The 21,681-nt window shown below is 43.0% G+C and overlaps 1 protein-coding gene across 1 annotated transcript in view; it reads right to left on the bottom strand.

Moving 5' to 3' along the window:
- Window positions 1–21,681, bottom strand: part of LOC310800191 (adenylate cyclase type 2-like) — a gene marked incomplete at its 3' end in the record, with an annotated part of 173,109 nt that overhangs the window by 8,468 nt on the left and 142,960 nt on the right. Inside the window, exons 19-22 of the mRNA XM_083662776.1 lie at window positions 14,533–14,691; window positions 8,615–8,761; window positions 7,890–8,000; window positions 6,963–7,077 (exon numbers count right to left, since the gene is read on the bottom strand). Of these exons, the coding sequence (XP_083518902.1) occupies window positions 6,963–7,077; window positions 7,890–8,000; window positions 8,615–8,761; window positions 14,533–14,691 (532 nt within the window). The remainder of the gene's footprint in view (window positions 1–6,962; window positions 7,078–7,889; window positions 8,001–8,614; window positions 8,762–14,532; window positions 14,692–21,681) is intronic.

Here is a 21,681-nt window from a genome sequence, read left to right as displayed (position 1 = left end):
ATCGCCGCCATTTTCCCCCCGGAGCGAGGGAGGGTGAGAGGAGGGAGGGTGTTTTACAGCAGTGGCTGAGAGAGCGTAGTGGCACAGTGCTCCAAGCAGGTCGCGAGGCACATTTTTTGCAACATCATCCAATCAGGGTGCATTCCCTGGCAATTCACATGGACGCGCATTGCTACGACCAGCATAGTTAAGACCAGACATACAGTAAGCCGTGTTGGTGCAACAGGCGTAAGTCCATGGTCTTAACTAAGACCGACGTAGGAGTTACGACCAGGCATAGTTAAGACCAGTTGGTGCAACCGGCCCCTGGCCTCTCTGGTCGGGGACGTTTTCCACAATTTATCCTGGGAATGGTGAAAAAGGTCTGCAGGACACCCCGGCATTTTAGTCCAGGCATTTTACGCAAATATGTGGGTCAACCTCACACTAATTGCAACAAAACCAAACTCAACTGATTTTGTATCCTCAATATGTCCTCAATGAAGGAAAAAAAGTGTTAAGGAAATGTATGAAGGGAAAGTTTTGAAAATTACCTAAATATGATGGAAGCCTATGGAAGCCTTTTTTTTTTTTATTTTTTTTAATGTGCCATAAATCTCATCACTTATATCCTGTATGTGTTTTTTGCTTCAAGGAGAATAAAAAAAATGTTAAAAAATAAATAAATAAACGTTTTTGGTAGCATCATATGGGTCATTTTCAAAAATTTCCCTTCATACATTTCCTTAACACTTTTTTTCCTTCATTGAGGACATATTGAGGATACAAAATCAGTTGAGTTTGGTTTTGTTGCAATTAGTGTGAGGTCAAATGACATTTTTACTGGACTATTTAGGCAGCATATGGCAGTTCCTCGTATCTCTCTTTCTGCCTGTTCACGCTCTGCAAAAGTTCCTCTTCTGTATATTAGTCTCTCTGGTTCATAATTGTATCCTCTTGTCACCAAGGTGAATGGCATATCGTCCTCGCTAACAAGCTGGGAGAAATAACCCAAAATCACAGCTGATCTGCGGAGTAATCCAGCGCCGCGGCTCTGTGCAGGAGTTTAGCGGAGGAATACGGTAGTTGTACGGTTGGGAGAAAAAGCAGTGCCGAATGAAACTGCTGTTTGGCGGAAAAGTAAAGCGCTGAAAATTGTCAAAATAGAGCGTGCATGTACACAGATATTGATTTGTTTAGGTGGGCTTTGTTTTAGGTGCTAAATTACGTTTTAGTTCTTGACCCCCTGTACTAGAGAGACAGAGCTCTGGAGGCTGCTGCTTCAGAGTGCTGGGTCTCGATAAACGGTGCGCTCAGCGTCAGAGAACACTGAACCTATTTCAGTTAGTGTATGAACTAGCTGATAGGACCCCACTTCAAACAAACCCAACTATCCCTTTAAGTAACGCGTTACAGTAACTAAGTTACTTTTTGCGGTAACGAGTACTGTAACGAATTACTTCATCAGTAACGTAACGTACTTACAATTATTGCGGTTTAAACAGCCTCGTTACTCGTTACTTCACTTTTTTTTAAGTCTTAATCACTGTGGGTATTTCCAGGTAAAACGATTCTGTGCGGGACCTACAGCAGCGAGGGTAGAGAGGAAAATGCCTGGAGTCTGACGGCGGTCTGATGAGGAAGTAATCGTGCGGCACTTCTATACTTTCTAATGTTACTGGACCAAATTCTCATAGTGAAACGGGTCATTTTGCACGAGCTGTGTTGTGTACGGTAACGGTGTTCACTTCACACCGCTCAGCGAGTCAGCAGCATGGAGCCCTCTCCCCTCGCTTCTCTCAGGCTGTCTGTCACCAGTGCCCTGCTGCAACAGGCAAGCACAGCACTCGTCTCTCACTTACAGATTCCCCTCGCGTTGGAGGGTGTTCACGGATCACGGTGTATTTCACGTTGTTTGGTCATGAAATGGGGAAAAAAATGCCTGCAAGTCTGCTGCCTTTTGGAGATGAACTGCTATTAAAAGCAGCCGCGACGAGCGGCTGCTTTGGGGCTCTGCTCTGTCCCTATCTGCAGGCAGCGCTGGGCTCTGCTGCTCACTGTCACTCCGCTGTTACAAAGGGTAACCACAGTGTTTATGTTGTTCAGCCAGGATATTATAGACTACTGATACAGTTGTTAATTATACACTGCCAAAAGTGTACTGGCTACTTTTAGAATGCAACAATAAATATGCCTCGATGCCTAAATGTTGTGTTTTCTTGTTCCACTACTTTTCGTCGTAGTGATAATGGGTACAATGATCAAATTTGACAGTTGTCTTGTCCCACACTGTGCTACAGAAACCCCAAAATAATGTGTGTGCATTAACACATTAAGTGCCAGAGACGACCTAACTCGTCTTACATAATCCAGCGCTTAAGTGCCAAGGACGAGCTAACTCGTCTTACATAAACATTTTTTTTTTTTGACGGTGGGACATCAATCAACCCCTTTTACATCTTCGAGATAACTATTGGAGCAAGACAATGTGTGTAATCTATTTTACCGACCACTAAGTGGCGACAGAGACCGAGAGAAGCCACAGCCACGGGACCCAAAAGCAGCCGCCTCCCGCGGAAATGGCTTGGCGATTTTACAGTCAGAAGCCCGGACACACACACAGAACGGACAGAGATCTCTTCCCCCCAGAGCCGCGGAACACACACACACACACACACACACACACACACACACACACACACACACACACACACACACACACACACACACACACACACACACACACACACACACACCGCGGGAGCAAGCCATTCAAGGAAATGGCTTGGCGATTTTACAGTAATCCATTTCAGACTCGTCCCCGCACGCAGGCAAGCAGGCAGGCAGGCACGCAGACAGACAGGCAGGCAGCACAACGCGCTTCTGACACGCCCGCTGTTAGGAGGAAGGAGGAGAAGACACACGGAGGGAGGAGTTTGAATGAGAGGGGTGTTTCCTGTTGTTATGGAGGAAATTACTGTTCAAAACTATTGTTTAGAATGTCTGACGGTCTTACTGATGCCAAAAATGAATGGTTAAAGTGACTGTTTCACAAAAAGCCATTTATCTCTGAATAAATTTCCAGACGCTGAAACCATGCTGTACTCAACGGCTAATATCTACATAACTACTAACTCTGCAAACTAACTCTTTTAGACAGAGAAAGCACACATTCTATTAGTTATTTTTAGATGATTGGTGTTCATGAATTCTTAACAGAAAAGAATCCTCGGCTGTTCTAAAATGAGCCAGAATCGTCAAAAACACCCCTGGCACAACTTACCTACAGGAATGAAAACATGGCTGGCATTCAATGTGTTAATAAGAGAATTGAGAGTTTAAAAAAAAAGTAACTCAAAAGTTACTTTCCTAGTAACTAGTTACCTGGAAAGTAACGAGTAACTTAAAGGAGGACTTACCCCCTAGATATGTATCAGAACAGTGATTTGAAAATACCTATGGAAAAAACCAAGAAATGACATATACTCTTGTCTATACTGGACTCTTTGGCTGTGTTCAAGTCGAGATTTTTTTTCGGAAATCGACGCCATTACAGTTTGCCTACTGCCTCAAAAATAATTTATTTGAGAGGGGCAATATCTTTATAAATATCAACAACTAGCCAACGCTGGTGGCCTGTTTGGAAACAGCTTTGCTCAAAATGGTTTTAAGTTATATCAATTTGGTAATTCAGTGGCGAACTAGAAATTTAATTATTTTTCTGCATGTACCTCTATGGAAACTACTCAAACTACGTTACGAGAGCAAAGTGACGTGGGCTCGTTACAGCAGCACACAGCACAATACGACAAACCCCCCGTTCTGGGGTAACACAATGCGAGATTTCTCTACGTCATTCCCTCGTCCAAGTTGCCATATAGTCCATTTTTCATTTTAGTTTGGGGGCTTTTCGTGATTCTTGTTAAAAGTTGTGCAAAAGTTTTCCTCTCAGCGCAGTGCAGGCTGTGCCTTCTCCCTCCTGCCAGACCCCGGCTGGCGAAACAGCCTCCTGCATGCATGGGGCGCTCTGTAACCTCACGGAGCAACAAACAAACACAGACAGAAATAGCTAGTGTGCGATTTTTCTGCTCAATACACTCTGAGATTGGGTACAGCCTAGGATTGAGGGAATCCCGCATCTGTTTGCGAAGGTGCGACTGGACAGGACGCTTTTCACAGACGGGCACAGGGCTACTCAGGGCACAGCTGCAGATCTCTCCTCCTCCTCCTCCTCCGCGCATTCAGTCTGTCCAAAATCAATACCGATATAATCTCAGTAGGAGGGATGCAGGGAAATATATGATAGCCGATGTGTTTAGAGAAGCTTTGTCACGTTGTCACGTCGTAGTATAGCGTTATATTTTACATGTGCGCTGCGATAAGATTTGTTTGCGGAAGGATGAAAGTGAGGCTCTCACTTTGATGCTGGGCTCTCGGAGCTGATTGCTGCAAACACACAATAAACCCCTCCCTCCCTCCGGGCAGTCAGTGCAGCAGCTCTGTCCCCAGCGAAAAGGGGCACAGAAGACCACCAGTCGTCCTTGAGAGGATTCCAGCATTCGTTGTCTCTCAACCTAATTATATGGAATTCTGGACAAAATCATATCTAGGCTATAAAAAATAAAAAATAAGATTTACATGAGACCAAATCTCATCATAGGGCCCCTTAGTATGAAAAAGGTTGGGAATGATTTACTTGCTATGTCCTTCCTTTTATGATTATAGTGGCGTTTATTGATAGTATTGTGTTACATAGGAGTTGGTAGGAAAATAACAGGCGATTGTAATAAATTAACAGGTCAAGTGACATCATGGCAATAGGCTTGGAGTTGTGAGGAGCCGAAAGGGTACAGGGGGAGTAGGGGAGTAACTATCTTGAAATCCCATAGTCTTTGGGGACAACCTGACGTCAGGTTGTACCAAATATCCCATTCATTTGAGAAAAGAAAAAAAAGCAGCGTTCGACCCTTAGAGGGCGCTTATGCCAGGTATGCTGCTGAAAAATGATACAAATGGTAAAATGGCAACAGTTTGGTGTCAAATGTGGAAATTCTGACCAGAATTCTTCACACATCACCCCCAAAGTCATATATATTGGTTAAAAGCTGAAAAAAAGTGTTTTGGAGGTAAGTTCTCCTTTAAAGTAACTAAGTTACTGTAACCACAGTGTCTATGTTGTTCAGCCAGACTACTGATACAGTTGTTAATTATACACTGCCAAAAGTGTACTGGCTACTTTTAGAAGGCAACAATAAATATGCCCCAATGACTAAATGTTGTGTTTTCTTGTTCCACTACTTTTCGTCGTAGTGATAATGGGTACAATGATCAAATTTGACAGTTGTCTTGTCCCACACTGTGCTACAGAAACCCCAAAATAATGTGTGTGCATTAATAAGAGAATTGAGAGTTTAAAAAAAAGTAACTCAAATGTTACTTTCCTAGTAACTAGTTACCTGGAAAGTAGCGAGTAACTTAAAGTAACTAAGTTACTGTAACCACAGTGTCTATGTTGTTCAGCCAGGCTATTATAGACTACTGATACAGTTGTTAATTATACACTGCCAAAAGTGTACTGGCTACTTTTTGAAGGCAATAATAAATATGCCTCGATGCCTAAATGTTGTGTTTTCTTGTTCCACTACTTTTCGTCGTAGTGATAATGGGTACAATGATCACATTTGACAGTTGTCTTGTCCCACACTGTGCTACAGAAACCCCAAAATAATGTGTGTGTATTAATAAGAGAATTGAGAGTTAAAAAAATAAATAACTCAAAAGTAACTTTCCTAGTAACTACCGGTAGTTACCTGGAAAGTAACGAGTAACTTAAAGTAACTAAGTTACTAATTTAAAGTAACTTGCCCTACACTGATAAAGGGTGACAAAGGTCTAATAAGAGAGCTAATAAGTACTAGGTGACCATAGGGTTACATCGGAGCCAATTCATTTTGGATAGACCCTGTGCTACACATCAGAACTGCAGGTTTGTGTTTCTAAAGACAGGAGTGTTGAATAACTTATATTCTCATGGTGATCCGTAACATTGACACTAGTTTGGTTTTATCCCAAATGTCATCTGAGATGAAGCCAAAGTTATGTTCAAATGAAATTGGATTCATAAAGCATTACGCCAGCCAATTTGGCTTCCAACAACAAAGACCTACAGTGAATTCAACTGCTCTTTTTAGCTGCTGTCAAGTTAATTATTCCGCCGCCAGCATAAAAAAGAAAGAAAAAGTTGCCAGCTACCGCCTGTGGTTTTGATCATTTTCACTAAAACTTTCAAGGTGTTTATGAATATGTAAACAGTGAATATATCGAAAGAAAGTACAAAGCCTCTATTTTCATAAAAAAAAGCGTCTTCCGTTCTTTTTTTTTAATAAACACTTGAATGTACTTGAAAAAAGAAGCAGAGAAAATGGCATTTTTGTCAAAGATTGTACAAGACTTTCACGGATCCTGAACCGAATTCAATGTCTCTGAGGGCCAATAGAGACACTGCATGAAATACTGTTGGCTGTTATCAAAGTCTGCAGAACCTGTGCATCATAATGTCTCAGCCCTGTTCAGGTGACATCACTCATTCATAAATATGCACGCCCCCTTCATTCCTGTCCAATCAATGTCTCCCACGCTTTCCCATGCTCTCCCTTCTCTCTGGCCTGTTGGCCAATCACCTAACTGGAGGTCTATATCAGTTCCCTCGTATTTTAGAGTGTTGTAACTCACTTTGTGTGTCTCCCCTCAGTGATGGTCTTCACCGTAGCAGTTGCTTCGCCCCACCTCCTCCCCTGAACACCGCCAATGTAATGACTCCTGTAGAACTCCCTATGTGGGGTTCTCTATCCTATAAATCACTGACGTCCTCCTCACGTCTCAGAGGAGCATCATCATCATACCATGGAGTCATACGCCAAATCTAAGTGTTGTTTGTTGCATCATTAAAGTTTATATATATACTATATATATAAGTAACTCACCAACTCTGAGTTTGAAGTCATTAAAGGAATGTTTGTTGATGACATCCAGCTTCCCCACCAAGGCAAATGCAAACTCCAACATGGTTCCTATGTGCATGTACTGTCTGTCGTGCTCCTGGGAAGACGAGAAGGAACACAGACAACACATACACTATTAGTAACAGATGTACATGTTTATATATATATATATATATCGCCCGAGATGAAATATCCCAACTCGAGTGAAATTACGCTGGCATCATTCGCTCGCTGTTCAACGCTGATTGGCTGCCGTGTGTGAGTGAGTCAAGGAACTGGCTTGGAACAAACTGCTGGTTTATTGTGTGGCAACAAACCGCATTGACAGCTCATTGACAGGCTGACAGCTGACATGAAGTGAAGTCTGTACTACCGGTATAGAGCTCGTGTTAGGAGCACGCTGATAGGCTTAGCTTGTAAACAACTACGGTGGCTCGTAGTGGACAAACATCATGACGTTGCGTAACGTTATAGCCCCCAGATGTCCGTCAATTCGTGTGCCTGTTGACGAGCGATTTAAACAGAGCGACAGAGCGATTCCAAAGGGTTGAATCAAGCGACAGAGAGAAAAATAAATATCTCGGTGTGAACACAGCTTTACAGTTAATTGCTTTGTCATTAACCAATGAATAGCAGTTCCAGGTTATAATCTGAATTGATGGGGGGGGGGGGGGACTCCTGAGTGAGTGAGTGAGAGAGTGAGCGAGTGAGTGAGTGAGTGAGTGAGTGAGTGAGTGAGTGAGTGAGTTGAGTGAGTGAGTTGAGTGAGTTGGGTGAGTGAGTGAGTGAGTGAGTGAGTTGAGTGAGTGAGTGAGTTGAGTGAGTGAGTGAGTTGAGTGAGTGAGTGAGGTGAGTGAGTGAGTGAGTGAGTGAGTGAGTTGAGTGAGTGAGTGAGTGAGTTGAGCATACCTGTGTTGTGTATTCAGGACCGGGTGATGCGTTCAGTCCAGTAGCAGCCATGTAAGTGCTGCCGATGGTCTTGATCTTCTCCACCCCACTGAATTTAGGCTTGGACAGCAGCTACACACATATGCATGATAGGAATATACATTATGTTATATAGACTGAACAAAAATATAAAGGCACCACTTATTTTGGTTTTGCTCCCCTTTTTCATTAGCCTGGTAAACCAGCACGTCACGTGAACTCACATTTCATTTGGTTCTGCGTGACGGTCTGGCCCCGGCGCCATGGGGAGGGTTTAGCAGAAAGCTGCAGAGCGGAAGAACGAATGAGCGACTCCGCTGTGATTGACAGCGCAAGTTGGCCAATCAGGAACGCCACTAGCACTGCACTAACAAAACAGTAATGGCCGCCTCCTTGCCTGATCGTCTCGAGGAGTCATGTCAGCGTTTGTCTAGTTTAAACAGCCATAAAGTGCAGTTATTACAGAAATAGACTCAATAACAACAATTAAACAAGTGCAGGAGTATCGCCGCAACCGCAGAGTTTCTCGGCGGAAAATATGTTTTTGCCGTTCTCCCGAGTGGATTTGGGTTTGATTGGATCCGACGCTGATTGGCTGAAGGAGTTGTCTGTCAAGGCAACTATGCCAGCAGGAAACGCTGTCAGCCAGTTACCATAATTCACAATGCACTGATTACTGATGTTGAAGAAGACCCAGCATTAATGACCTCGTCAAAATCAGCGATGATCTCGTTGAGGAGCCTGAGGCACTCTAAGCCCTCCTTGTTGACGTCAGACTCGGTGTAGAACTCTTTAAAGTCGGGGATGGAGGCGAACATGACACACACCAGGTCATAGGACTGGTGGTACAGATCCTACGGGACAAAAAACAGCACTGGTTAAAGAGAAAACGCGAGACATTAGCTTGGAGAGATGCAAAGTGATAAAAGCCGACGCGCAGACTTTGAAATGGAGGGAATGTACACAAGATACTAAATGGTACACCAAAGGCTTTGAAACATGGAGCAAAAAAAACACAAATATGCACTTTTATCTATAAGATCCAATCAAGTGAAGGAAAGATCCCTGAGCATTTCAAGTCCTACTTTAAACTTAACTCATTATCCCACTCATACTCAACCCGCCAATCTGCACATCCTCATCTCCCTAAATGTCTTTCCTCTAGAGGCCAATTCTCCATTACATTTAGAGGAGTAAAACTATGGAATGAATTTTTCTTTCTAGCTGAAAAACCTTCCCTAAGAATTTACAAAAAAGCTCTTAAGGAACTCTTAATGACTTCTGACAATACGTAAAAATCTTTCTTCTTCTGTATCTTGCTGTATTTCTCTTTCTTTTGTTATTGTGTATGTATAAACATTTGAACTGTTAAATGAGGTGGAGTGCGCCTTATAAGCCCTCTGGGCTTTCTTTGCCTCCTACTGCACAGTACTCCTGTCTGTATTTTAGCTGTGTAAATATCTCATCAGACTTGTCATTTGAACTGTCATATGCCTTTGTTTTGTTTCTACTAGGAAAACAACAGACTTTAGTTGGATTTAAACCCAAACAGAACATTGGATTCTAACCTGTTCCAGCCCATCATTGATTCAATCAGTGTCTAGCCCCCTGCAGGCAGCATATACATGAGTGGTACTTTTTCAACAGCTCCACCAAAACAAGTAATAGTTAGTAATAGTACTTTAAGCCCCAGACACAGCAAGCCGACGTCAAAGCGGCAACGAAGACCAACTGTTGCGCCATCAGCCTCACCAACAAGGCCCAGAAACCCCTTCCACCAAGGACCTCACCAACAACCCCCCCCCCCCCCCCCACACACACACACACACACACACACATTACCTCCTCCTAAACTCAACTGAACCCCCCCCCATAAAACTGGAACTCATACTGTATCTAATTTAATGCCTGTTTAACTGGGACTGGTAAATTGATGTAAATTCCCTGCACATTAATGCCTTATTAACTTTGCCTGTAAATTCCATGTACATTCAATGTAAACTCCTATCTAACTCTGACTGTAAATTCATGTAAATCCACTGCCTATTTAACGTCTATTTAACTCAGTCTGTAAATCTCATGTAAATTCAACGTAAATTCATATTTATCATCCACAGAACACTTCACCACTCATGTACATATTGTATATATTTACTCGATTTGATTGCACGTGCAACCTTGCGATTGTCTTTAGTTCTCTTCCTACTTCTTATCTCTGTATATTGATGTGACCGCTACGCTGCATACAGACACTAAGACAAATTCCTCCTATGTAACTTGCATACTGTGGCAATAAAAGTGATTCTGATTCTGATTCTAATACAAGCACTTTATGCAGCTGGTAATCACGTAATATTGAATGTCAATAATATATGTATGTTTTCTTTTCTTGTGTCTGAGCGTGTTCTTTTGTCTTGTTTGTGCATTATTTTTGAAAAACCTAAAATAAAATATTGAAATCCCCCCCCCAAAAAAACATGCTGAATTCAACACGCTGAATCGAGCGGAAAAGCCGGCGACTAGAGCCAACGGTGCAGGAGGACACAACATAAAGAATAGGACAACAGACGCACCGACGGCTCCGACATTGCTGACGGCCGGATGTCAGCTTAATTGGTGTGTCTGGAGCTTTTAGACTAGCAGGTTTGCCTCAGGGTGCTTCTTCAAGTGCAGGGGTACAGTCATTTTGCTGACTTGTCCATTTTTGGCAAGAAGCAGCTCTTCATATTTGAGTACATAAACACACTGCCACGACCTCTAATGCATCCTCTAAACTTCTGCCAGCCAAAACTTTACTTTTGACAGTTCTTACCCACAGAGGCATTCAGGGGATTATATGGCACGATTCACCGTGTTGCATAAGCTGAGTCACACAGATAAAGGCATCACATTCTGCACCGGGGTTTAAGTGTTTTGTCAACGTTAAGGCGCTGACAAGGTTCTGCGCAGCCTCGACTTGGAGCCTTGCCGCCGCCGAGCGGCGACAGTGAGACTGTGCATACTCGAACGTAACTCGTCCAAAACGTTATCGTGTCGTTTACCAAGAACTTGCAATCATGTCGGTGGGGGGACATTTTATTGTCCCTCCATTTCAAAACTCATTCCGGTGAGCCTGCAGAAGGCTTTGCTAGATGAGGGACAAGCACGTTAAAGCAGCTACGAGCAACTTTTTCGATTGTTATTAAACAGTATAAATTTAATATCAATGCATCACATCTTACCTCTAATAGTCGACGATACCAACGCAGAGTAGTCTCGCTTGAACCCCGAGTGAATCGGCCAGTGTTAGTGTGTCTGTAGCCAGGGCAGATCAGGAATTGAAATGAAACGGTTTGCAGCAGCCACTTCGGCCATAACCACAAAATAACTTCCAAAAAACCTGTTAGAATATAACGAGAGATGTTCCCGCGAGTATGCGTGGCGTTCACATTGTTTATGTTATGTTGCTAGGCAGCGCAAACGGCGTAAAAAGGCAGCTGCGTTTCACTTCCTGGTTTCACTTCCGCGTTTCACTTCCGGGTTACCCGGTCCGGTCGCTCTAGAGAGCCCCCTGTTGGCGCGAGTTTAGACAGACTATAGACTTAATAATCACCTAAGGGAGCAATCTCAGATACACACGGCTTTGGTCTCGTCGACTATTAGAGGTAAGATGTGATGCATTGATATTAAATTTATACTGTTTAATAACAATCGAAAAAGTTGCTCGTAGCTGCTTTAAATGAGGAAATGGCATTTCCTCATTCCTCGCAACAAGGAGTTGACGCCGCGGAGTCACATTTTCGAGGAGCTGCACGCCCCCTCCGCCCAGCTGCGGCGACCCCCTCGGCGCAGCCAGCGCCGGCAATTTCGCTCGAGCATAATTTACTCTCATGATATCTATAATACAGTACATGCAAGAATGCAGTTTTTTTTTTGCTGGGTTAACTACCAACATAGCAGGTTTGCCAAACTTTTCATACTGTATATTTGCTCTAAACCTATTCCATTGACTTGCAACAAAGATTAGCCTTGAGGTACAGTCGGCTGCTTCTGGGCTGCCTCACACCCATAGCTAATGTAGATACTAGTGTGCAGTCATTGGCACTGCAAGGCCTCACCAGTACGGCAGCATTGCAGCAGTCATTCAGAAGTGGAACATGTATGATACAAATCTATAATAAAATATCAAAATATCCACTAAGAATATAAAAATATATATACACAGCAGTTCATAGATTTATGTTAACATCACACAACTTGAGGACCAATTTGAAACAACAAGATGCCCTCTATTTGCTGCACAATTGGAAACAGAGTGGAATAAACGTTAATATCTCAAAAACTATACATGGCATCCGTTATATTTTGACATTGTCAGTGAGAGTAGCTGAAGGATATATAACTTTGATATATAACATAATGTATGTTTTGTTCAAGTTGTGTGAAAATGTGTGAATTTAGTCAAAAGTGCAGACTGGAAAGTTTGGTAGAGTCAATTCTGACATGACATCACACACTCAAGCCTGGCTCCGTACAATCCAATTATAAAGGTTGGAAAAAGTATCAAACTTAAACTGCGATTTTTCAAAAAAATACAAAAGGTATCAAAGAGCTGAATAAGAGTAATAAAGTAGTCAAAGTGTTTAAAGTTTGAATAGAGTTTGTAGTACATGGCTTGAACAGGCCTCTCATATAGGCCATTTACACCTGGCGTTAACATGCGTTTTCTGCCATCAGATTGCAAATCAGATTGTATTTGATCACTTCAGCCTGATTCCATTTACACCTGGCATTAACATGCATTTTCTGCAATCTGATTGCAATCTGATCACAGAAAACACATGTTAATGCCAGGTGTAAATGGTCTCATAGACTTAAAGGGACTAGATGTGATTTTTGTTTTTGCCCACTATAGTAGATAGTTAGAGCAGTAGCATCAGACGTAAACAAAAACAGTCTATGAAACACATGCCCCGTATGCCCTGGCATCACTCTGCAGCTGTCTGCTGTGTGTGCACTGGACAGCCTGAGCCGTGGAGACCTGCAGAGCGAGCCACGCAGCCTGCACCGACCGCACTGAAACCAAAACCCGGAAACGCTCCGACGCTCCCACAGCTGCCGCACAATTAAACACTAGAACCTTGTTTCACAGCCACGGCTGCGTACTTTTTCCAATCACATTCACAGCTTGATCCACGGCTGGTCGCACGCCTCGCCTGGTCGCTCTCTGTCTATTCATCAATGCGCGCAGGCAGGTGGTCAGGTGGGCCGCGGTGGGGGGGCTGCACACAGTGCCACACGTAAGGAGGAGGTGGGCCGCGGTGGGGGGACACACAGTGCCACACGTAAGGAGGAGCGAGCGGACGGATCGGTGCTCGGACAGGCTTGGAAAACAAGCCTGGTTTTCATATCATTTCATATACCGTACCTTAAAAAAAAACTGTAGTGTACAGGGCAATTAGCTATTGGAACCGACTTCCCCAACAGTTTCAATTAAAAGCAGAGTCGGATTCAGGAGGAAATTGTCACTCAGAAAAAGATTCTCTTAGATTGATTTCATTTTTATGTTTGTTATTGCATTCTGTTATGAGTCATGTCTGCTTTATGTTGACGATTTTCTTTCCAATTAATTTTTTTAAAGTTTTTGCTTGTGTTTGTTTTATGTATCTGTGCGGTTTAGAATTATTTTCAACTAATCAGTTTATTGCATTATTTTGTATTACTTTTTTCCACTAACATTGTAGAAGATTGTTTTCTGTCAAACTGAACTTTAGAAAGCTGTTTTTGGCAAGTTTATTTTCTGTGTAATGTTTCTGGTTATTGTTGTATTATTTGATTTCATTATGTATTTTTATTTTACATTTTTTGTTTCTTGAATTTTATATTGTCATTTCAGACCCCAGGAAGAATAATCGCTGCTTGAGGCAGTGGTTAATGGGGATCTTAAATAGATAAATAAATAAATAACACAGAGTGGCTTCCTCCACTGCTCAGAACAGCATCACTCGCCTGTCTCGCTAGATAGATAGATAGTGCTTTGCTGGCATCTAGTATAGGCTGAATATTGCATTTAGTGCCTTTAATCAGGTACTGAAAAGTTGTGTTGCTGTGTTCGGTTGTCAAGGTCAACAGCAGTGTTGGGAAAGTTACTGAAATTTGGTAATTAGTTACAGTTACTAGTTACTTCTCTCAAAAGGTAATTTAATTACTTTAAAGTTACCAGTTACTTCAGAGTAATTAGTTACTAGGGAAAGTCACTTTTGCGTTACTTTTAAAAGTCTGCTTCGATTGTTATTAATGCACACATTATGTTAGTGTTGCTGTGCCACAGTGTGGCATTGAACATTCGTTTATTGGGGAGGCTTATAGCCTATCAAGGTCATTAGCCTCTGGGGCTCTGGCTGCAGCTCTCTCCCCGGACTAGGTCTGAGGATCAGAAACTGGGTAATCCTCTGAAGTTGCCCGTTATTTTCATGTCCTAAAGTAACTAGTAACTAGCCCAGTTACTATTTTAGTAACTGTAACTGAGTTACTGAATTTGAAAAAGTAAGTAGTTAGATTACTAGTTACTGAAAAAGGTAGTTAAGTTACAGTAACTAGTTACTAACTAGTTACTCCCAACATTGGTCAACAGTGTCTCGTTCACCTCGTTCTTCCAGTTGCGTGCCAGGAAGTGCTCCGCGACGTGCGCCGGCAGGACGTTCTCCAGCAGGACCCGGTTGAGGTTCTCCATGGTCTCGATCTCCTCACACTCCCGCTTGAACTTGTTCTTCCACAGGAAGTCTAACCTACAGTAATATTCATTCTGTTACAAGAGGACACAGAGGTGAAGAGACTGAAGGTAACAGCTGTACAGCTCGGTTCCATCAAGTCACAGAGAAACATAGAAGACAAGAAACGACAAGCAAGTGTGGATTCCACAGAAGAGAGACATACGACAGAAAAGACGTCATAAGCTGTGTTCACACCGAGATATTTATTTTTCTCTCTGTCGCTCGATTCAACCCTTTGGAATCGCTCTGTCGCTCTGTTTAAATCGCTCGTCAACAGGCGCAATAATTGACGGACATCTGGGGGCTATAACGTTACGCAATGTCATGATGTTTGTCCACTGCGAGCCACCGTAGTTGTTTACAAGCTAAGCCTATCAGCGTGCTCCGTAACGCGAGCTCTATACCGGTAGTACAGACTTCACTTCATGTCAGCTGTCAGCCGGTCAATCAGCTGTCAATGCGGTTTGTTGCCACACAATAAACCAGCGGGTTTGTTCCAAGCCAGTGTGATCCTTGACTCACTCTCACACGGCAGCCAATCAGCGTTGAACAGCGAGCGACTGACGCCCAGCGATTTTTCTCCCGGGCGAATATACGCTCAATCGCTCGTTTGCATTGACTTTGTATGTAAACTCGATGCCAGCGAAAAACTTTAATAGGTCGGTGTGAACGCAGCTATAGTGAAAAGAAAGAGCTACAAATGTGTCATATTTGCCAAACAAATATGACTTCCATCAAGAAAGAAAGCAAGAAAGAAATAATTATGTATGTGGCTTCTCTCATATCACATCTATTAGTACTACTGTTAATGTCAGTGCAGTTTTATCCACAATAGCAAAATGTCACACAAAACATGACAACCGCACTACATTAAAGGGGAACTAACCCCCCAGATTTCTGGCAAAACGGCATTCTGCCTCAGTAAAAAGAAACAAGGAAAGTGGCAGAAGAGCGTCTCCTCTTGTCTCACTATACTCTTTGGCTGTATTCAGACCCAAATTATAAACCGGAAACCGGAGTACGTTATAAATATGGTCACGTTATAAACAACTAACCAACGCTGGTGGTCCGTATAGAAACAGTGTTGCTCGAAATGGTCAAAAAGTTATATCAATTTGGTCATTCAGTGACGTTTTACTGCCATGAAACATAACTAACTAGCCGCTAGCATTAGCCACACAGAAGCTGATTACCCATAATGCCTTGCGTTATCCGAGCACCCAGGAACGGCTCGTGCTTCATTTAATGCATAAAATAAAGCTGCTAAAAGATATAATTGATTCACATTGAAGTCGCCTACACCACATGCAACCACCACTGTGACGTACCAAATCGCCCATTAATTTGAGGCCCCCGCCAAAAAAACAGGTGTGAACCCCTAGAGGGCACTTATGCTGCTGAAAATGATAGAGTATAATACAATTGTAACAGTTTGGTCTCAAATGTGGAGATTTTGACCAGAATCCTTTACATACCAGCCCAAAAGCCATATTGGTTAACTCATTGAGTGCCAGCCACTTTTGGAGAACGGACGCTCCCAGTGCCAGAGTTTCAGAGCTTTTTTCAGTGATTTCTCGAGGCCCACAGAATATTGTGTGATATTACTATGTAAACAATGAACACGCAAAAAGAACGATGAGACTCTTTTCTATCATCAGCAAAAACAGGTTTATTGATATCATTTTCCGTTCTTTCGTTATCAGCCGGAGAAGATAGCTTGATTTAACAAAAAAGAGCAGTTTTTTTCTAGAAGCTGAGATAATGGCCCTTTTGTGAAATTAAACATTTCAAACACATCACTGACTCTGAAGCTAATTTTCTGATGTAGTCACACCTCAAAAATAATTTCCTTCAATAAAACAGTGAAGGCAAGGGAATTTTGTTTGGCAGAATAATATTTTTAGCTGCAACCAGCAGCGCTGGCCCCTGCGTGCGCTGCTGGTTGCAGCTTCTTGCTGGTCTTTGCTGCTGGTGGGCATCGGATATTCTGGCTTGCGTTTGCCAACCCTGTCCTGCTGCCTGGGTCTGTCTGGGTCAGTGTTGTGTGCTGCTCTGCGTGCCCCCCCCCCCCCCCCCCCCGCTCCGCCCCGCCTCAACTGCACACTCCTCCTTATGGGAGGTGGCTCTCTGCTGAGTTTGCTCTGCACTGTGAAGGGTGCGCGATTCAAGATTCAAGATTCAAGATTTTTATTGTCACTCCATGGTACAAGTATCACGTGTGAAATTCTTGTGCTGTGGACTCCGTTTACGACATAGTACAAATAGGCAACAAGCAATGAGCAATAGGCAATAAGAAATAGGCATCAATAAGCAATACTAAGCAGCAATAGGCAATGAGGCAGAATAGCGATAAGACAAGTCAGTGGCATATTCATTGCACATAGGTGCACATGTTATGTGCATACGTTAGACATGTTCGGACATTTTAATTCGACGTATTTGACATACAGTGCAAATAGCATGTACCTTATTAAACATACAATTAAACATTAGGCATTGTGCATACGTTAGACGTGTTCAGACATTTTAAATTCGACGTAATTGACATACAGGTGCAAATAGCATGTACCTTGTTAGACATACAATTAAACATTAGGCATACATAATGGTAGCAGCTGCAGTACGGTACGGTACGACTACTACACTATTTGTGTATGTTAAGGAGTCTCGTGGCCTGCGGGAAGAAACTTCCCGACCATATATATCTATGTGCGCGACATCCAGCTTTTTTACAGCATTTCCGCGTGTGTTTGTCACCGGCTCCTATGCTTCCAGTTGAGAATAATAAACAACTCCACGGCTGATCATGCGAATGGGCTGTCGCAGCGGGCATGGAGGAGCTCAATTGTGGGAGCAGATTGGCTGCTGCAGGCGCATCTAACGTTAAAACGCTTCATGCATATCGATGCATACGGATGCGATGCGATTTCCGTTTCCCCAACGACTTATTCTCTGTTTTTCTCTGCCTTTCTGTTAACCTGGAGAGCACTGTCGCCACCTAAGGGTTCTGTAAAATAGGTTATAGACCTCCAATAGCTACAATAGTTGTACCAGAGATGTATCAGGGATTGATCCACGTCCCACCGTCAAAAAACGCAATTGACGACAATCGTCGTCTTTGGCACTCTACGTCAGTATTTGAATTGACGACAGCTGTCGTCATTGGCACTCAATGAGTTAAAAGCTGAAAAAAAAGTGTTTTGGGGGTTAGTTACACTTTAAAGCAGCTACGAGCAAGATTTTCGATTGTTATTAAACAGTCTAAATTTAATATCGATGCATCACATCTTACCTCTAATAGTAAACGAGACCAACGTCGAGTACTCTTGCTTGAACCCCGAGTGAATCGGCCAGTGTTGTCTTGACGATTAGTCTGTCTGCGGCCGCGGGGCAGATCAGGAAGTGAAATGAAACGGTTTGCGGCAGCCACTTTGGCCATAACCACAAAATAACTAAATGACTTCCAAACAAACTGTTAGAATATAACGAGAGATGTTGGCGAGAGTAGCAAGCCCCTGCATGGCGTTCTCCGTGTTTATGGTATGTTGCTAGGCAGAGCGAAACGGTTGAAGGCAGGCAGCTGCCGTAAACAGTTTCGTTTCACTTCCGGGTTTATCCGGCCCGCCGGTAGACAGACACAGACTCTATAATCATCAAGAGAGCAATCTCCGATTCGCTTTGGTCTCAGCTACTATTATAGGTAAGATGTGATGCATCAATATTATAATTAGACTGTTTAATAACAATCGAAAATCTTGCTCGTAGCTGCTTTAACAGAAGCATTTAAAAAGACAATGCAAAGCAGGAAGCAGTGTAAGGCCGATGATGAGCTGCCTAATTCACTCTGGGTGTGGAGAGCTAATGTGACATTTAATGTTCTTCCATATTGTATGAAGAGCTCACAGCTCAGGTGCCAGAAATGATGATCCATCTATTCCAATTTAAGCCCCTTGATCTTCATAATGTCACCAGATTATCACTCTATCCCTTTTTCACAATGAATCACCGTGAAATCACCGCGCGGCACAATCAACTGACCTAATGGAGTGAACGCATCAATCAAGACAGAATCAATTGTGAGAAATGTGGAAAATGAACTGAAAACTGCGAGCGGCGTAAAAAAAAAGTTACTTTCAAAATGTAATATATTACATATTACTAGTTTCTTTCATTTGAAGGTAATAAGTTACTTTACAATATTACTTTCTGTGTAGAGTAACTCGTTACTTATTACACTACTTTTGCATTACTTTTACCAAAACAACAGCAGCAGCAGAATGACATCGCCGCCCCGGAACCCATCCCGAAAAATAATTTCAACCGCCTTGAAGTCAGTGTAAACAATCCAAAATTCTAAATGTTACAATTTTCCTTTGCTATTGTCATCTATAGTGGTTATTTGCATAAAAAACACTTAGTTTGATTAGGAAATGATTGTATCTTTTTTAAATATGTGCTTTGATTTAATAAAATGTAACTCAATTTGTAACTTGAGTTACTTGACAAAGTAACTGGTATAATATTACTGAAATCCTATAAGTAATAAGTTATATTACTGAGTTACTGCTAAAAGTAATATATTACATGTAATATGTTACTTTTGTAATGAGTTACCCCCAACACTGAACACAACACATAACAAAGCAGAGAAAGTCAATATGGGAAATATAATTGCTTGTGACAAGATAATTGACAAGGGGGGCGGAGTACAAGAGTGTGTAAATAGAAGTGTCTGTGTATTAATACATGTCAGGGAAGCAGATGTGCGTCTGAGCAGATATTAATAAATGGCGTCTGTTATTTTTGCCTCACAGACGGGCGGCACCTGGCGCCGTAATTAGGACAAATTATGATGCCTGTAATTTGTCTCCCGACTGCCGCAAAACACATTTATTAGCCGCCCAAACTCAATCTGGCTCAACTTAATATTCGCGTTGAGAGAATTGCAGCTCTGTATGGAAATCCACCAGCCCTGGTTGCTGACGACTTAATTTAATTTTTTTTAAAGATAGCCCCAATGTTTCGTTCGGGGTAATAATTGTATATAATAATAATAAAAATATTTTTTTCTGTGAAGTACACCCATAGGGAATTTAGAGCGCGTCACCAAAGGCACATTGGGAAAATATCCCTTTTTAGGGCCTGGAAAGCATATGATATCGCTGCATTAGACCTACATCCAGATGTATAAAAAAAAATCGCATAGTAAATATATGACTGACGCAAAACTAGCATCTCTCCAGTGACTCCTCACCTGAAATGTCTACGGTAATTAATTGCTTTATGGGTGGAGCAAGAGCAGCATGTACCTGTAGTAGTAGCCTATAGGAAGCATGCAGGAGAAAGTGGGACTTTTGCTGCCTACATCTGCATATCGTCTCATACCAGCTCAGTGGCCTTGTGGTCTGAGTGTCCGCCCTGAGACTGGGAGGTCGTGAGTTCGATCCCCGGCCGAGTCATACCAAAGACTATAAAAATGGGACCCATTTGCCTCCCTGCTTGGCACTCAGCATCAAAGGGTTGGAATTGGGGGGTTAGATCACCATATGATTCCCGAGCGCGGCGCTGCTGCCGCTCACCGCTCCCCCAGGGGATGGGTCAAATGCGGAGAACAAATCTCACACATTGTGTGACTTTACCTTGACAGCATAGCGCTCTGTTTTAATTCCCTTGGTAAAAAAGAAAAGGGAGCTCAGGGTAGCATGCGTCTCGAGGGATCAGCTGTGGCCCATTTTCTGATAAGCTTGGATATAAAACTGTTATCTCCCGGTGTGTTGTCCAACTGACCTAGTGCCTTGCTTTCACCTTGCCTATTCTAAACCATATGTTTAAAAATAAACGCACACACACACTTGGGTATATTGTGCAGGTAGCTACTGTGTTATCTTTGTGTGTGCATTAGTTTAGAGTACGGTAGATATAGCTACTTAGACTGTAAAAAGTAGGGATGGGACAATATATCGAAATCCAAAATGTGACAAAAATGTGACATTATGTCGTTGTGGGGCAGAAAAATGAATCACAAATGACACAGCAGCTGTTTACGTTCTCGCAAGCCAATGTCATCGCAAAAGATTTGTGGCTCAGAAATAAACAGAATTCTGCAGACATTGTTGTCATGGAGCTTTCATTTGTTACATCACATTGCGTATCGAATAGTGTCAGGAGATAAGCAGATCATCGCATTCCTACAGTACCAAGTACAGCTGAAGTCAGTTCACAGACTGGTCCCCCAGCTGTGGACCAGTCTGCATCCTACATATCTTAGGTCCCTGTGTCTCCTGGCTAGACTGGTGTCCCAGCTGTGGACCAGTCTCCATCTTCCAGGTCCCTATGTCTCCTGGCTAGACTGGTGTCTCAGCTGTGGGCCAGTCTCCATCCTACATATCTTAAGTCCATGTGTCTCCTGGCTAGACTGGTGTCCCAGCTGTGGACCAGTCTCTATCCTACATATCTTAAGTCTCTGTGTCTCCTGGCTAGACTGGTCCCCCAGCTGTGGACCAGTCTGCATCCTACATATCTTAGGTCCCTGTGTCTCCTGGCTAGACTGGTCCCCCAGCTGTGGACCAGTCTCCATCCTACATATCTTAGGTCCCCATGTCTCCTGGCTAGACTGGTCCCCCAGCTGTGGACCAGTCTCTATCCTACATATCTTAGGTCCATGTGTCTCCTGGCTAGACTGGTGTCCCAGCTGTGGGCCAGTCTCCATCCTACATATCTTAGGTCCATGTGTCTCCTGGCTAGACTGGTGTCCCAGCTGTGGACCAGTCTCTATCCTACATATCTTAGGTCCATGTGTCTCCTGGCTAGACTGGTGTCCCAGCTGTGGGCCAGTCTCCATCCTACATATCTTAGGTCCATGTGTCTCCTGGCTAGACTGGTGTCCCAGCTGTGGACCAGTCTCTATCCTACATATCTTAGGTCTATGTGTCTCCTGGCTAGACTGGTGTCCCAGCTGTGGACCAGTCTCTATCCTCCATATCATAGGTCTATGTGTCTCCTGGCTAGACTGGTGTCCCAGC

Source organism: Poromitra crassiceps (assembly GCF_964638095.1).
Source record: "Poromitra crassiceps genome assembly, chromosome: 29".
NCBI lineage: Eukaryota > Metazoa > Chordata > Actinopteri > Beryciformes > Melamphaidae > Poromitra > Poromitra crassiceps.
Note: the sequence above shows the minus strand (reverse complement) of the source record. Positions and strands in the feature narration are given on the sequence as shown.